The sequence below is a fragment of the Limulus polyphemus genome, unplaced genomic scaffold (genome assembly GCF_000517525.1).
Source record: "Limulus polyphemus unplaced genomic scaffold, Limulus_polyphemus-2.1.2 Scaffold87, whole genome shotgun sequence".
Taxonomy (NCBI): domain Eukaryota; kingdom Metazoa; phylum Arthropoda; class Merostomata; order Xiphosura; family Limulidae; genus Limulus; species Limulus polyphemus.
This window is the reverse complement of record NW_013665697.1, coordinates 159,869-176,434: the sequence shown is the minus strand read 5'-3', so window position 1 is coordinate 176,434 and position 16,566 is coordinate 159,869. Positions and strand designations below refer to the sequence as shown.

Here is a 16,566-nt window from a genome sequence, read left to right as displayed (position 1 = left end):
GAGGTAAAAAAAAATTTACTCACCACTTGACAGTAGCCATGCCCACTTTCTTCTTATTTGGATATGTCATTTCAAGTAACATGTACTTATTTGATTGACATTTTTATAACCAACAGAAAAGGCTCATTTTAAACTACAATTTCCCAATTGTTGTTTTAAAACTGGTGTACAATATTCATTTTCAAGTATGTCAAACAGCTGAAGCAGTTTTTACTGATTTCATTCTTACTAGCACTTAGCATTATCTCTCGCCTAGGTTCATACACATTTGTAAAATACAATTAAATTATATTTGGGTTTCACTTTCATATTTTAGTAAATTATATTTTATTTATTTACATTTTAAAATTCATATTTGATAGGTTTAATAATTTTTAATATAACCCAAACTTTGCCTCAGTTCATAATGGTTAACTTACTATTTGAGTCCAAAAACATTTTACCGAAGACTTATGTATCTCTGCAAAACATACTGTAATGCTCCAGGGATACCAGTTGGTGTGTGTCGAGAAAAAGTAAAACCGTAAATGCCAAGAAAAATAAACTAAATGAAAATATAAGACCTAAAATTACAAACATAACTAAAATAAGATTTTTTAGGATTACCTGAAGAAGAGTTAAAAAGGTATGTACATACTTCTGTTTCATAATTTTAAACATTTTATTGCACTGTACATAGATGATAATAGCTACAGTAAGTGATGTGATAGAGAAAATGAAAATAAATATTTACCTTAAAAAAACTTTTGATATTCATTTAGGAGGTTGTAGAGTTATGCAACTGAAGTATGAAAAATGTGACATAAAAAAAGCATTTTTATACTTAAGATGTAAATCACCTTGCACTTCAACTATTCAAAACCCGAGTACAAGTAATTACTAAAATTAATAAGAAATTTTAGTACAAATAATAGAAAAAATAAAAATCAAATATTCAATTTTTTTTAAACTAAATGTCTTAACCCATTAACTGCAGATGATGTCAATGAAGTTCTGTGGCTCAGCTGCGAATGAAGGAAATATCCGTTAGTCGCACATATATAACTATAACTCTATGCGAATGACGAAAATTACCGTTTTATTGTGATTGATAGCAACTCAGTTTTATCTGCGAGTCAAAAAACGGCAACTGAGCTGCTTCTGCCACAGTTAATGAGTTAAGGAAAGTTCCTCTCAAGTTTCAAAGAATTTCAACCACTAGTTTTATTTTTGAAATGAAATTTGAGAGTTACATAACGTACTTAAACTAATTAGGTCGATGTGAAAGGGTCATAGTTCACCATAATATATTTTCAGAAAATGTTAAAACAACGTAATTGAATTTCTTAAAATGTTCTTAAAGTCATTTACCTTAAGATCACAAAAACAATATCTTCTTAAGACCTATTTTATCCAACATTGGATCTCCTAAGCTGGTTAAATTCTTTGTTCCTATTCTAAATGTACTTATTTTCAACAAATTTACAGTTTAAGATTCTTTCTCCTTTGAAAGAGGAATTTCTAAAATTACTAATGCTGATCAATATATACTTTCTAGATTTAACAATGAGTCGTTATTCACTAATAACCTACTACAGAAGTTCAGGTAACCTGAAACATTTCCCCAGCAAAAAATGAAAAATATACCAGATTTATCTGTCAAACATTTGAAGAATTACACAAATCTGCCCTCAAGGATATTCACTTTGTCTTCAATGGTCAGCTATGAAACCAACTAGATGTTGTGGAAATGGAATCAATTTTAGGACTAACACTCAAACACATTTCTCTGTTGCTATGAGTGTTCTTGTCTAGAAGATATGTTGACGACATTTTTAGTCTTTAGAAACTCTGATCACATTAAATAAATCATAAATTTTTATGTTCCAAGAGCCCTAACATTAATTTTAATTGTGAAACAGAAGAAAATGAAAAATTGCCTTTACTTGATATCCAAATTGACCAAATTAGATAACCAGTTTAAACTTCCATTTGTCATAAAAAACAAATACAGGCTTTCATACTCATTTCAATATTTTCATTCCAGACTCCTTTAAACAAAACCTTATACTTACTCTTCTAAATGATCAAATAGCATCTGTTACCACCAAAATAACTATCTTACAGAATAATCTAATAAACAGCTGCTAAACTCTAACACACAAATTCCAATCTAACAAAAATGAACCCCCGAAGAAACCATATAATGTAGACCAATACCCATTAAGATTGGTCATTCCTCTTTTATAAGCCAAACAGTTTGTTTTACTAAAGTCATAAATTAAAATAATAAATACTTTTTATCTGCAGGTTAAACTAACTGCAAATGATATTCAAATCACCCTTCAGGAGTCAAAATATATTCAAATCTAAAGACCTATTATTTATTCTACCTACTCCTACGTGTTCCTATATTGTGTATAAATATACATGTGATGCTACTCACACTGGCAAAACAATGTGGCAATTACAACCACAAACCAAAGAACACAAAAAAGTATCATGCAGAACTTTAAAATATTGCAGACTCCCCAAATTGCACACACAGTGAAAGCAACAACCACAACATTTTGATTAAAAATTTCAAAATCATTTCACCTTCATCATCCAATAATAAAACTTTTAATTAATGAAACTCATCTATCATAAATTAGCTCCAAACTCTAAACAATAACATAACTTCAGTTAAGTTTGTTCTAAATAACTTGTATAATTCTGCTAAAAAACTATTATTGTAATATTTATATTGTGCTTTACACCCATCCTAAAATTTCTAATTTATTTCATTCTTAAAGTTTTTTTTTGTATTCCTCTTTATAAAATGTTGGAACTTTCTAAACTTAAAATTTTTTGTATGCTATATTTTTATCTTGTTCAACATAGCTTGCTGAAGATGAAATACATTCATTCCAAAATGTTCAAGTATTAAATTTCCATTACCAATTCAAGTGTCAATGTTTGTTGTTGTTGTTGTTACATTTACTTTTACTCATCATGTAAAATTTAAATAATAGTAAGCAGTTTGTAGCATTTATTTATCATACTGATACTATCACACAACACAAATGATTACACTTAACCATTTTACCATTTATCACATCTTGACGTTTCTTTTCTTTGGGCTTCATTAGACGTAGCACATTAATATTCACATTTTCTTGCCATCTTGGAGGATCATTTTCTGCTTCCAGGTCTGAATCATCATACTGATGAACATGAGAAGAGGAAGAAGACCCTGAAGAGGGTAACGGTCCAGTGGAAGGAACGAGTCCTGGGATTGAGTCAGCAGGCGTTCCTCCTGGAGTTTTGTGTACCATTTCTAGAGAGTTGCTTGGACTATCAAGACTTCTAGTAAGAACAATACCTCCAGCTTTAGTGTTCTCCGAGTAACATTAAAATAGCACAGTTAACATATGATACTATCTCTGATACTCAGACACCATTACAAATGTCTTACGACTATTATTATAGATTTCAGTTACCATTTCTAGAGAGTTGCTTGGACTATCAAGACTTCTAGTAAGAACAATACCTCCAGCTTTAGTGTTCTCCGAGTTAAAATAGCACAGTTAACATATGATACTATCTCTGATACTCAGACACCATTACAAATGTCTTACGACTATTATTATAGATTTCAGTTACCATTTCTATAGAGTTGCTTGGACTATCAAGACTTCTAGTAAGAACAATACCTCCAGCTTTAGTGTTCTCCGAGTTAAAATAGCACAGTTAACATATGATACTATCTCTGATACTCAGACACCATTACAAATGTCTTACGACTATTATTATAGATTTCAGTTGCAAACTTTTCCGATTTCCTTTTTACTGTGTAAATAAATATGATTTATTAACATTCTTTAAAAAAAGCTCTATTCATATAATAAATTTTGTTTCCATTATATTACACTTAGTAGGAGTGACTCTTAAATTTAATTTTTTAAATACAAAAATCACACACTTTTTAAAACATGGATTTGTGTTTTAACTATTTCTTTAGTTGTTTTGCAAGTTGCAATTTTTATCTCAATTAATAGATACACGTCGAAACATAAGCTATTAGAAAACAAAAAATTCAGAATGCTCAAGGATTGAAGTTCTATAACAAGTAAAAGTCCTACACTGCTGCAAGTTAATCTCTGGCTGTAAAACACCGAGTTGATATAACTCAAATTACAGTCAAACTTAGAATAGGGTATCCAGTAGTTAGTGAATATGAACAAAAAAAAGTACTGTTTTATTTCATTTCTTTATGTATGTGTGTAATTAGTAATATGATTTATTGCACAAGTTATACAAACATATTACTACAAAAGTTATATAATATTCTTTACTGAAATCTAAAAAATGATGGTCAAATTAAATGCATAATAACAAGAACTATAATTAAACTACACTTCAGACAAGCACCATAAACTTGTGTCACCTCTCAAGAATCAAGTTTGTACTGCCACCCACTGTTCAATGTCAGAACAGTTTTTTGGCATTTACTGTCATTTCTGACGCTTTGTTGAGAAAAAATTATACAACAAAAGTCTAAAAAAACAAACAAACAGATTTACATAAAGAGCTTGTGATTATCACAAAATTTACCTTGTAGATAAGCTTGAGTTAGAAGAGCTTCCCGAATTGTTGAGGTCAGAAACATTCTTCTCATCTACTTCTGCATCACTAAAGTAGAAATCAATTTAAAAAATACAAATTTAAAATAGCAAAGAAAACACTGCGCACATGTTTAATATTTTTGTTTCTCCACTTGTACAAATGAACAATAAAAGAATTTCAAACCTTTTTGATCTTGGAATATTTGGATCACTCCGTTTCCTTAAAGGTACTCTACTTTCTCTCTGTAATATAAAAACCAAAGATAACAGTACAGTTAGCATCTTGTAAGACTTCTCTAACAAATAAGCCTATAAATGAGTACAAGTTCCGATCCTAAAAATGAAGCCCACTGTCATTATTATTATTACATGAAACTCGTGAAATTAAATGTATAAAATCTGACTTAAAACAACAGAAATGTATTCTTACATCAGTAATTTTGCATTTATTACTCTTAAGTAACAAAACCTGAAAATTTCTTAAGTAAATTTATACCCCAAACACTTAAAATTTTTTGCACAAGAACCGTCTGTTTTACATATTGACCACAAATACTATTGTATTTAATTTTCATGATGTTTTCTGGAATATTAACAGCATTTGGGCCAAATTTTTAAAAATATGTCAATCTTTTACAAAAGATAAAGATAAAAGGAATTATAAAAGTCACATTGCAGCTTCGAATACAATAACAAAAACTTTGTTAATAGTTAATACATGGTATTACCTTAAAAATAAAAATAATAACCTAAATGATGAAAAAAATTCCAACAAAAATATTTTTATGTAATTTCTTTAGGTTTATTTCTACCACTACATACCTATTTCAGTATAACACTTGTCAAGCTGATGTGGAAAAAATAAAAATCTTAACATTTACTTCATGATAATAAATTTAGAAATACGACTGTATAGTAAAAATAGCTTTAAGTGTAAGATAACTAAAAGACTTAAGACTATGACCAAACAGAAATATTTTTAGCACACTAATTCCATTTAACTGGGAAATAGCATTTTTTTTTTAAAACAACTGTGAATTAGAATGGTTCCGACATCGCAAAAACATTTTAAAATATGCATTTACAAAAACAGACGCATATATAAACAGACTAGACCACCGTGACCCGTTCGGTCACCCACTATTCAGAGGTTATGAAGAATTCAAGCTAATTTCAATATTGCACCGAAATGAAGGTTCATTTTGAGTCAATTTAATTAAATATTTCAATCCATTCGTTTTATTCATAATTCAAGAAAAGATATTTGATTGTTGATTGGGAGTAAAAGGAAAGAACATTTCATTTTTCAAAAAAGTGAAGTAAGAAGTTTCATAAAGAACGCGAACAATAGTGTGATTTAAAATTACTCATGCTAGAAATTTTCATAAAAGTGACCGAAATTATTTCTTATCATACTGTCTCTAATATACATCATAGTAACAGTTGGATAAATTAATTATTTCTTATCATACTGTCTCTAATATACACCTTAGTAACAGTTGGATAAATTAATTATTTCTTATCATACTGTCTCTAATATACACCTTAGTAACAGTTGGTAATTTCATTATTTCTTATCATACTGTCTCTAATATACACCATAGTAACAGTTGAGCGCGTTGGGTCACCCACTATTCAGAGGTTATGAAGAATTCAAGATAATTTGAATATTTAAACTCAAGTAACGTTCATTTCTGCCGATAGCAGTTAGTTGTTACTAAATTAGTCATGTCCTTAGTGGGTGATCAGAATTATAAAATGGTACCAGTTACACATGGTTGAAAACTCCCAGCGATAGTTAAATGCAACCACTAGCAAATTAAACGTTCACATCTCAATGGCTGGCGCCATCTCTTGATAAACATTTAAGTTATCAGTATTTTCTTCCCACTAAACTTTCCACCGTTAACTTCCAATACTCTACGCTGCTTCTTAACCTTCAAATTACAGACTTATTTACACACCGTTCACTACAGTAAACTCCATATATGGCATCAACTTAAATAATTTCGTTTTTTTCTGTTCACCACTCACTATACGGAACGAAAATAATAACAATAATCGGTGAAATTACAAGTTCCTACGTTAAAATACATTGGGGGCCCAGCAGTAATTAAAGATTAATTACAATAGTGATGGTATATTTTCGTTAACAAATTTATTATTATTCATATATTATTAGGTGTCCTGTAGCCAACAAAAAGTCAAGGACCCACAAAGAATTTTGTGCATTAATAGTTTAAAATAATGTGTTTGAAAATCTGATGGGAGGAGGTGAGAAAGACCATACCGGTAATTCTAAGATTGAGGCCGAGACTTGCTTTCAGGTATTAGTAACATCACACTATTCCCTATTGTTATCCGTTCCAACTATTTTATCGCTATTCTTAGTTAATGTACAATCGTATACATCACAGGTGTAACTTACATTAGGAGATACGTCGCCATCACTTTTTTCAGTTATGGGAGATTGTCCCCCTTCCATCATACTTCAACAGTAATAGTATATTTTTTCCCATATAGACTAAATTGTGGTGTGTTTTATGTAGTGTATGTACCAGCCACCCTCCATCTTTATCTCTGTGGAGGGGGGGGGGGACAGCCCCACACACACCTTGAAATCAAAGCTGTGCTCATGATATACAAGTATACACAAAAGTAAACACAAGACACATTTTAAAGGTAACTACTTCGCCGAATTAAAAAAAAATGCTTTAATGTTACAAGTAGATATGGACTCAACCCCTAAACCGCCTTATAGTGCTATGATAAAAAAATTATAAACATATACGACCATTAAACAGAAGGCTTAGTAGGTTGTAGAAACAGAAGAAAAAATTATTCATATTTGTATATTACGTTACAAAAGATTTTATTTTTAAAAAATCATCAGAAAAGCAAGTTTGTTAAAAATCTTATCTGAAGTTTTTTTAATTAGAAAGATTGTACTGTAAGTTAGTTAACATTTATCCAAGCTACTCCACAAACCAGAATCTATGCAAAATATTTTCAAATAAACATTACCAGAAGCTTATCAAACTAATAGTCAGGGAGAATACAATAACGTTTTGTAACGTCAAAAGGTCAATGTATTTTTACAAACTTTTAGACTTAAAATAAGAGGGAATCCTCAATAGCCGCGGCATTAGAAATTCTTTTAGGCAGGATTAGAGTAAAGTAATCTATGAAACTTTTTTCTCTTTCATTAGCTATATTTTTGTGCGCTAGCAATACCAAACGTGGGGCGCGTGTGTATCCACGATTCGATTTTATTACTCATCAGGATCTCTACCAGCCTACCCTCAAATTGAAATTATTTTCGGCAGGATTAGAGTAAATTCGTCTATGAGGTCTTGGGCATGATCAAATATATCAACCGAAAAGATCTGATCTCCTGGGTCCAAAACAGTAATTAGATCTCCAATCGGTCAAGAGATGATGGAGCTATGAGCTCAAAATTTGTACTTGAAAAAACAAACAAAAAACACAAAGTTATTCTATGAGCCGCTATGCCGCGGCTACAAATGTTAAATTATATTATCAACAACGTAAGATGTATACACTTTCTCGCATTCTTTTTAGCATATTAATCAAGGGCCAGTCGGAACAAAAGATATTATCCCAATATCTTTGCAGAAACTATTAAGAAACATGGTTAAGTTTTGTTTCCAAATATTTACGTCGTTTTACAACTACAGGTCCTTCAACACGCTTGGCCAATCCTTGGTGTCTCTCTATAACTGGAAAAGAAAAGAAGTCTTTCTTCGTTTAAAGTCATTCACCTACACTATGGGAAGGACAGTCACCTAAATAAATTTGAAAAGGTACATCCAAGACATTTAGAGCTAATCAGCTTATTAATTTGAAGCAAGTTCTTTTCTCAACTTTCTTGGTTTAATTTAAATTATGGGAGTTTTATTGTGGTCAGTGTAAATGGCCTAATTTAAGCAGTAAAACGAAAGGTATATTCTTTTTTCAGTGAAAAATCCTTCCTCTACCTTGTAAGGATGGCTATGCCAAACATACTTTAACCCAGAAAAATATCCAAAGTGTATAATCTATTAAACTCCATATTAGCAGCATAAATTAACATTTCTGTCGAGAGATTCTTCTGTTTGAACAATATCCTACTGTACTAATCTTTTCAATGGAACTCCTGTTATAGATGCACAATTTACTGACTTGGGCTTTGTGTACGCGATAACAGAACGTGGTGATGACGTCACACAACTTTTTTTTTTTCTCGATTAACGGCAGAAAACTACCCTCTTTGGATTGAGTGTGTATTCTCAAACTTTTGGGAACGAAAGCTTGAAGAATGCGTTCCTGAAAGGATAGTCTAATATTAGCAGTACTTGAGTTCTGACGTCATTCTTGTTTCTTCTCTCCGCGTTAAATTTTCACACAACTATAGTTCTAGTACGTGAGTGGGCGCAACCCTAACTATAAATTGGTATTAACACCATAAAACTGTATCTAATATTGTGATAATAAAACTTGTATTCCATAAATAGTTAAGGCTTTTATTCTAATTGTTTCTACAAAATATTTAAACGCGAAGACTGTGCTGATTACACGACTTAGAAGTCACTCTCCAGTAATCTTCAGTTTTACAAGCGCACAACTTCTCCAATTGAAAAGTAAAGACTTCGTGCTTAAAGATTGCTTTTTTATTGTTATTACCAAGATGAAGTACTATTTTCCTGTTATACATTTAATGAGTAATCAACGAAAGGATTAATACTTTTATGTAGTATACTTTTCAAGCCAATATTAAAAATAAATTCTTGAAAGAAAAATCTCCAAACGTTGAAAAGCTGCAAAGGATATAATGTTTGTTTTTGTTTAAAGTTAAGCACAAAGCTACACAATGGGCTATCTGTGCTCTGCCCACCATGGGTATCGAAACCCGGTTTCTAGCGTTGTAAGTCCGCAGACATACCGCTGTGCCACTGGGGGGCAAGGATATGATAACCAGCACTAAATCAAACTATTATTTTATAAAGCACACATTCAAATTATATACAGAAAATGTTACAACGGAATCAATAAGCTATCATACTTGATCAAAATTATTCTGAAATGCAAAAAAAAACAGTCCCTCACACATGACACAAATATTCTAATATACATTCACATTTGACGAAAAACTGCTAGCTACTATCACCCTTCACACTCCTTAAAACCATGTTACAACGTTACGAATAATACCAAAACAGATACACAACAATTAAAATTTCAATATCTTTGTAAAATGAAATTGGAATGAGGTTTTTTTTTTCTCTCTACGATTTTAATTCCCAAGCTCTCCTATCACAATTTTAGCAACTTTCCGATGGATAAGTTAGTATAGGAGTTCATCTTTAAAAATTAGTTCAACACCCTTTTAAGGAAAATGTTTGGCATGATTTTTTGACTTTGGGAAAACCCCACTAAAGATTTTCATGTATGTTGTGAAGTCCAAATGTGGTATTCGATTTTGGTTTTTTATGTGACAATTTGTTTTAGAGTAACGTTGACCCGAAATAAGAATTACCATTCATTTTCCTATTAACCATAAAATGACATCTTACAGATATAAAATGTCCAGCACATTTTCCTATTAACCATAAAATGACATCTTACAGATATAAAATGTCCAGCACATTTTCCTATTTACCATAAAATGACATTTTACAAATGTCCAGCACATTTTTTTATAATAATACTTTTCCTTTATGAAGAATTAGAAGCCTGTATTATCAAGTCAGTCAAAAAGTGTGGATGAAAATATTGTATGTAAAATCTATTTTCACCTCGTGAACATAGGAAATACCTTCTAACTACAGGCAATACTTTTCATCAATACTCCACTAACTTGTTATAGTACAAGTCAGAAAGTTTGTCTGATCAACACTTGGATTAACGATACATAGTATTCTGCTTTAAAATAAAATACGCTGCCTAATATACTAAAATCTGACTGCAAACACTTTGGTCTTTGGATTAAATTGAGCAGTGTTCTGAGAACGAGGATTTCCCTCATTACGTGCTCAAGCTAAATGTTTCACATCAGCTTTAGAGTAGAAACATCTGGTGGTCAAGAAGTAATGAGTTTTATACGGTAATACATGGTGTTGTGAATTGTGTATCATCACAGTTATGAGAGTAATACATTATGAGTAACATGTTGCACACGTGTTAGGCAACGTTTCACTTGAATTTAACTTATATATACAGATTAGTTTCATCAGGTTCCTTATGTAAAGCTTGTGACCGACTTTATGTAGTACATATACACATTTGCATTGTACTTCGTGAATGGGTGCACTCCTACTTGCCATTACAGTAACTGCGAGTACAACAGCCTTTAGTAAACGTTTTATACTGAACGATTACAGTAAATTAGAATATATTAGCCTTTCGTAAACGTTTTATACCGAATGATTACAGTAAATTAGAATATATTAGCCTTTCGTAAACGTTTTATACCGAATGATTACAGTAAATGCATATAATAAACTATCGTAAACATTTTATATTGAATTAATGAGAGAATATATATATACAATTGTTAACATTTCCTAGAAAAAAAGCTTTGTTGAAATATATATATACATGTATGTATATAGCGTGTTTGGTGTATGCTTTTGTTATCTGGCAGTCCACTTTTTACAATAATTAACTATATAAATGTACATACTTTTAAGGTTTAATGGAGTTTGTGAAATTTAAAAGCTTTGCGGGTGTTTTAGGGTTAAAACAATGTTTTACACAGCTTCTGACTAGATATTACTGATTGAAACTACTATTCCGTATACTGCTGACAGAAAACAATAGTGGTAGGATTAGGGAGGATTGGAGTAAATTAATCTACAAAACCTTTTTTCTCTTTTTATTAGCTATAATTTTGTGCGCTAGCAATACCATGCGTGGGGCGCGCGTATACCCGATTCGATTTTATTACTCAAGATATCTACCAGCCTACCCTCAAATTGAAATACTTTTAGGCAGAATTAAATTCGTTTATGAAACTTTGGGTGTGGTCAAATATATAATTCGAAATGGTTTGACCTCCCGAGTCCAAAACTGTAATTAGTTCTCAAATCGGTCAAGAGATGACGAAGCTATGAGCTAGAAGTTTGTACTTGAAAAGAAAATAATAAAAATAATAACAGACATTCTATGAGCCGCTACGTCGTGGCCTAAAAAAAACTCCGATCACGATTTGTGTTCACGAAACATCTTGAAATTTTAGGGAAGATAATTTTTTCCACACAATCAAATCAGTCACTTTTGAACAAAGTCTGACATCCTGGCGTACTCCTCCTAGACCATTACGAATATACACCTGAAGATGGCTTCCGAGAGCTGCGAATTAAATAAAGTGGAAATGTTCTGTTTTATGTTCATTATTCCCGTTGTCAGCTTACAACAATATCTTAAGTCAAAATTTCCATGAACTGTACCATATCCTACTTCGACGGCATATCCAATTCCTCACATTCCACAAACCAGTTCTACAATGATAAGCTGTGTATTAACAATGCTATACCAAAACTATATCTGGTGTTGATTCCAAGAGAAATGCGATTACAAAAAGAAATTAAACACCTATTTTCAAGTATTTTTTTCTTTCTGGGTGAACTTAGATGATGCAAGTTGCGTCTAATCTCATTTGAAAAATTATGTCAAACGCAGGATTCAACTGTTTGCACGTTTCAAGTATGCAGTACTGAGGCTTTACAATGCTCATGATTTAGAAAATATTTTTATACGTTAAAAGAGATACACGTGTTATATATGATAAAAATTTTCATTTGTCTGCAACAAAACTTGGATAATCGTTCTCACTCAGAGAACCCCCAGACATTCCCATCCAAGTTTTGTTTAGTCGAACATCACCCATCACCTGAAGCTCAGTAATTAATAGCAGTAATAGTAACAGAAGGTAATACGGGGGTTTAAAACTTGCAGTGCAAACTGGGGAGTTGTATTCAATGTTAGAAAAATAAATAAGACACGACCTATTACCCACAAAACATAAGTGTTTTTATTTAAGCCAACGTTTCGGCGTTAAGGCTTTATCGGAGCAAACAAAACACTTGCTAACTGATTTTAAGCTTAAACAAAATATTTCAAAATCATTCAAGTCTGCGTAACATGGTGAACTTTACGCAAGAGTATATAAACATCAATGTTATAATATTTATTGTTGTACATAAAGACAATGTAAGGAATGGGGCATCAAACTGTGAAATTAAAAGTACCTGCAAACACACGATACTAAACTATTTAAAGCACACACGAAATATGTTTACACTAATTAAATACGAACAATAAAAGTTCCACGGAGATTTTCTTAAGTGTGGCTTATTCAGACACAAGTTTTCAATTCTTTGGACCGTACAAAAGATAAAATAAATCGAAAAAAATAATTTTAACGGGAAGTATAGATCATTGGTTATTCGTAAAAAAAATAAATGCTGCAATAAAAAGTATACAAACAAGTAATACTAGTTGGATAGATTTTAAAACGATTTTCAATCCCCTACTTTAATCGTTTTAAAATCTATCCAACTAGTATCAACGTACTTGTTGGTGTACTTTTTATTGTAGCATTTATTTTGTTTTGGATACTACTTTAGCAATTCTACGAATAACCAAGGATCCCGAATTTCTGTTACTTTTTCTCCCATTTATTTGTTCAGTTTTTATATGACCATGAAATGGACACAACACCTATAAACTTTCAGTATAGCCACATCTCTGATAGCTATGACTTTTACAACAATTAAAACCACAATCATAATTTTTTTCAATGTAATCCTTATTTTGATCTACAGACAAGTGTATAAAGCTTGTGATTGTGGTTTTAATTCTTGTTTCATTACTTTTTGTGGGGGGATCCCTACTTCAATTTAAAATTCATAATTTTTGAATACTCTCGTTTGATTACTTTTTAGGTTATACCTATACTAAGTATATACTTTAACTTTAGAAACAGTCTCGTGTCAATCCATCGATATGTTGCTCCATCTGTTATGTTGAATTGGGTTTAAAAAATATTTAAGTACGTGCATGATATGTTTACCACTTAATATAAAAAATCTGTATATAGTAAACGAAAAATCAAAAGCGGATACCCACAGACCAGTCATGTAAGCTGGAGAAATCTTGTGGCGATAATCCGAGCCGTCTAGGTGCTAGCCCCCACTGATGTGATCGTGTAGGTAGGTGGGTAGTAGATGGAAGAATTGATTTTTTTTATTTTGAATTTTTATATCGGAAATGCTAGCGACCTATTTAGCATACTATTAGTATATATGCGCATAATATAACGTAACCAATACTTTGAATGGTCGGTTTTTCGCTTAGGAATTCAATAGGGTGGTTTCTCGGCACATGAATTATTTGGAAACCTTGTCTATCCCTACTATAAAATACGATCGTATATAATAATGTGTTGAAATACCAAAATAATATTTATTACTTAACATTTATTCACCACTTAAAACTTTTTAAACACTGACTCTATAACGTTAGTAATGGTAGGCCTATTTGTAGTCTAATTTAATACATAAACGTAACGTAAGGCTTAGCTGAAACACTACTTGGTAAATGTTATTTTGCTTTTGCCTACAACTCAATGTCATAAAACTTCTGAACTAAACTATTTTGCTGTTATATCACCGAAGTTATAAAAAATAAAGAACAAAACAAATATTTCTAACAAACCAACATGAATATTAAACATTCAACATAAACACCATAGTTGGCCTAAGAAAAATCAGGTGGGTTTTGTTACTAAGCGACGGTGTATATTGTTGAGCATTACCAAAAAAGGAGCGTGAAAGCGTTCTTGACAGACTGACAAAGGGAATACACCTTTTATAGCTAATGATTAAGAAAAATTAAACAAGTCGTGATTTTTACTGTGCTAAACCTTAAGTTACAGAGATGTGGGTAGTAAGTGCTTTTCACATCGCGGCTTATGATATGTATTTATTTATTGTAAAGATACCATCCGGAGTCCCTAATTTTTAACTGCCGTCGAAAGAGGAGGCAACCGCCGGCAACATCCACTGCTAACTCTTGGGCTACTCTTTACAAACGAATAGTGAGATTGACCATCACATTATAACGCGCCCCCATGGCTGAAAACATGAGCACGTTCAGCGCAGGATTTCCAACCTGCGAACCTCATATTTCGAGTCAAGTACCCTAATCACCAGGCCATTGCGACTCAAGCAGTGTTTCTGGATAAAACAAAATATTACGAGATCACAGCACTTCTTCCCAGCAACAATAAAAAAAACTTATTAGATGAAAGTCGAAATTATGACATTTCGTGCTATTAACATTTTTATTTTAAAAGCATGTTTGTCTTTCTGGTACAAGTCTAATGCCTTTCTTAGCAACACGATAATCAAGATTATTCTATTTCTATTTCATCATGGTATAGTTGCTGATATACGCAGAAAACCTTTTACTATACTTAAGATAACGCGGCCTTGGAATAGAGAGATGCTCGATGACTCATTAGATTTATTTAGCCAACTTTCTCAGTGGTTGAAAAATTACATGTATTACAGGTTTTAACTACGTAAATGCAGTTTCAGAGAAAGAAGGGAGAGAAAAAACAAGTCATATGAAACAACATTGTCCTCGTTTTACACATACGCTTGCAGAGAAGGTGACTGGAAGCATGAAGATTTTGAGGGATGAAACAACAAAGTAACTCCTCTGATAGGAATATGCCAAAACTTACGTCTACGGCCAACAGAAAAACGTCAGCAACACGTTATAGTGTAGACAAACAGACCAAAAACTGAATCATACTTTGATATAATAAACCTACGATACCTTGATCACTCCTGTTAGGGCATAAAACTAACAGGTATGTTATATTTTAATCTTTCACTATAATATATAAACACACATACACACACACAAAAAAAAACCCTAACAATACTCCATTCTGAATTGGGTGCATTATACCACACGAAATAAAAATGCAACTAATAATAACATGGGTCGATACTAAACATAAAATAACGCAGAATTTCAAGGACTACATTAATAATTGTAACAATGAAAAGCTCTACGGTGTATGTCATCAAAGCAAGGCAGCCTGCATCAACATCAAATTTCTTGTATACCTTTCTTTGATAATCATCTGTAGTCATGTTCTGAAACCGATCTTAGACCCCAGTCTACTGCGCATCTACGGTCGCTTGTGCGAATCTTATGTTGAGAAAACGAGGAATTTATTACCCCATAAAAACCCCTTCCTGTTTAATAACAACCTAGTATGTCATGGACCTCTTCCTTAACATAAACAAACCCTGACTAGTTCTTGGTATTTAATCTTTCAGGCAGATGTACTGCTTAATGCTGTAGAAATACAATATAAATAACCCTCCATCAAATTAGGCGAAACAGAATTTCCCATCAGAGTAACTTGTTCGTTCACACATCACGGCTCACAAGTGTCGGATTTACGGTATACACGATCACTAACTTACAATGCAAAAAAACAATAAAAATTAAAAACCTACAATCATACATCGAATAAAAACCTTACCCTCTGAAGTTCCAAAAGAGCTTCTCTAACATGAATGAACATTATAGAGTAGCCTGCTTGTGGTTTCACTATAAGCCGTAATAACATAGGAATCCAGAACACAAGTATGATGCTACGGACCCATAACAACGCACCAAAAGACCAACACGTATTTCAAGCAAACACAGGCACATAGTTAAAAACACTTGCATTTTACGCAGAAGCAGCCTGCTTCACATCCTGCTGAGGTAGAGTATACGGAGCTAGCTTGAGGGCCGCCACTGTCTATATTTCACTCTTCCATCTCAAGGTCTGTAGTACAGCTACATGGACACACTAGATCTTCTCATCAGTGTCTTACTCGTATAAACAAACTGAAACTTATTCTTTTTTTTTGGCTCACACAGTGTGTTTTCATACATGCTTCTCACACTC

At 32.1% G+C, this 16,566-nt stretch overlaps 1 protein-coding gene across 3 annotated transcripts in view; it reads right to left on the bottom strand.

The window, feature by feature from the left end:
- LOC106468289 overlaps positions 1-16,566 on the bottom strand; it is a 121,911-nt gene that overhangs the window by 18,976 nt on the left and 86,369 nt on the right. For all 3 annotated transcript variants that reach the window (XM_013928712.2, XM_022397245.1, XM_022397239.1), the window contains 3 exons: positions 4,771-4,829; positions 4,576-4,653; positions 3,068-3,327 (listed from right to left, as the gene is read on the bottom strand). In XM_013928712.2, the coding sequence (XP_013784166.1) occupies positions 3,068-3,327; positions 4,576-4,653; positions 4,771-4,829 (397 nt within the window). The remainder of the gene's footprint in view (positions 1-3,067; positions 3,328-4,575; positions 4,654-4,770; positions 4,830-16,566) is intronic.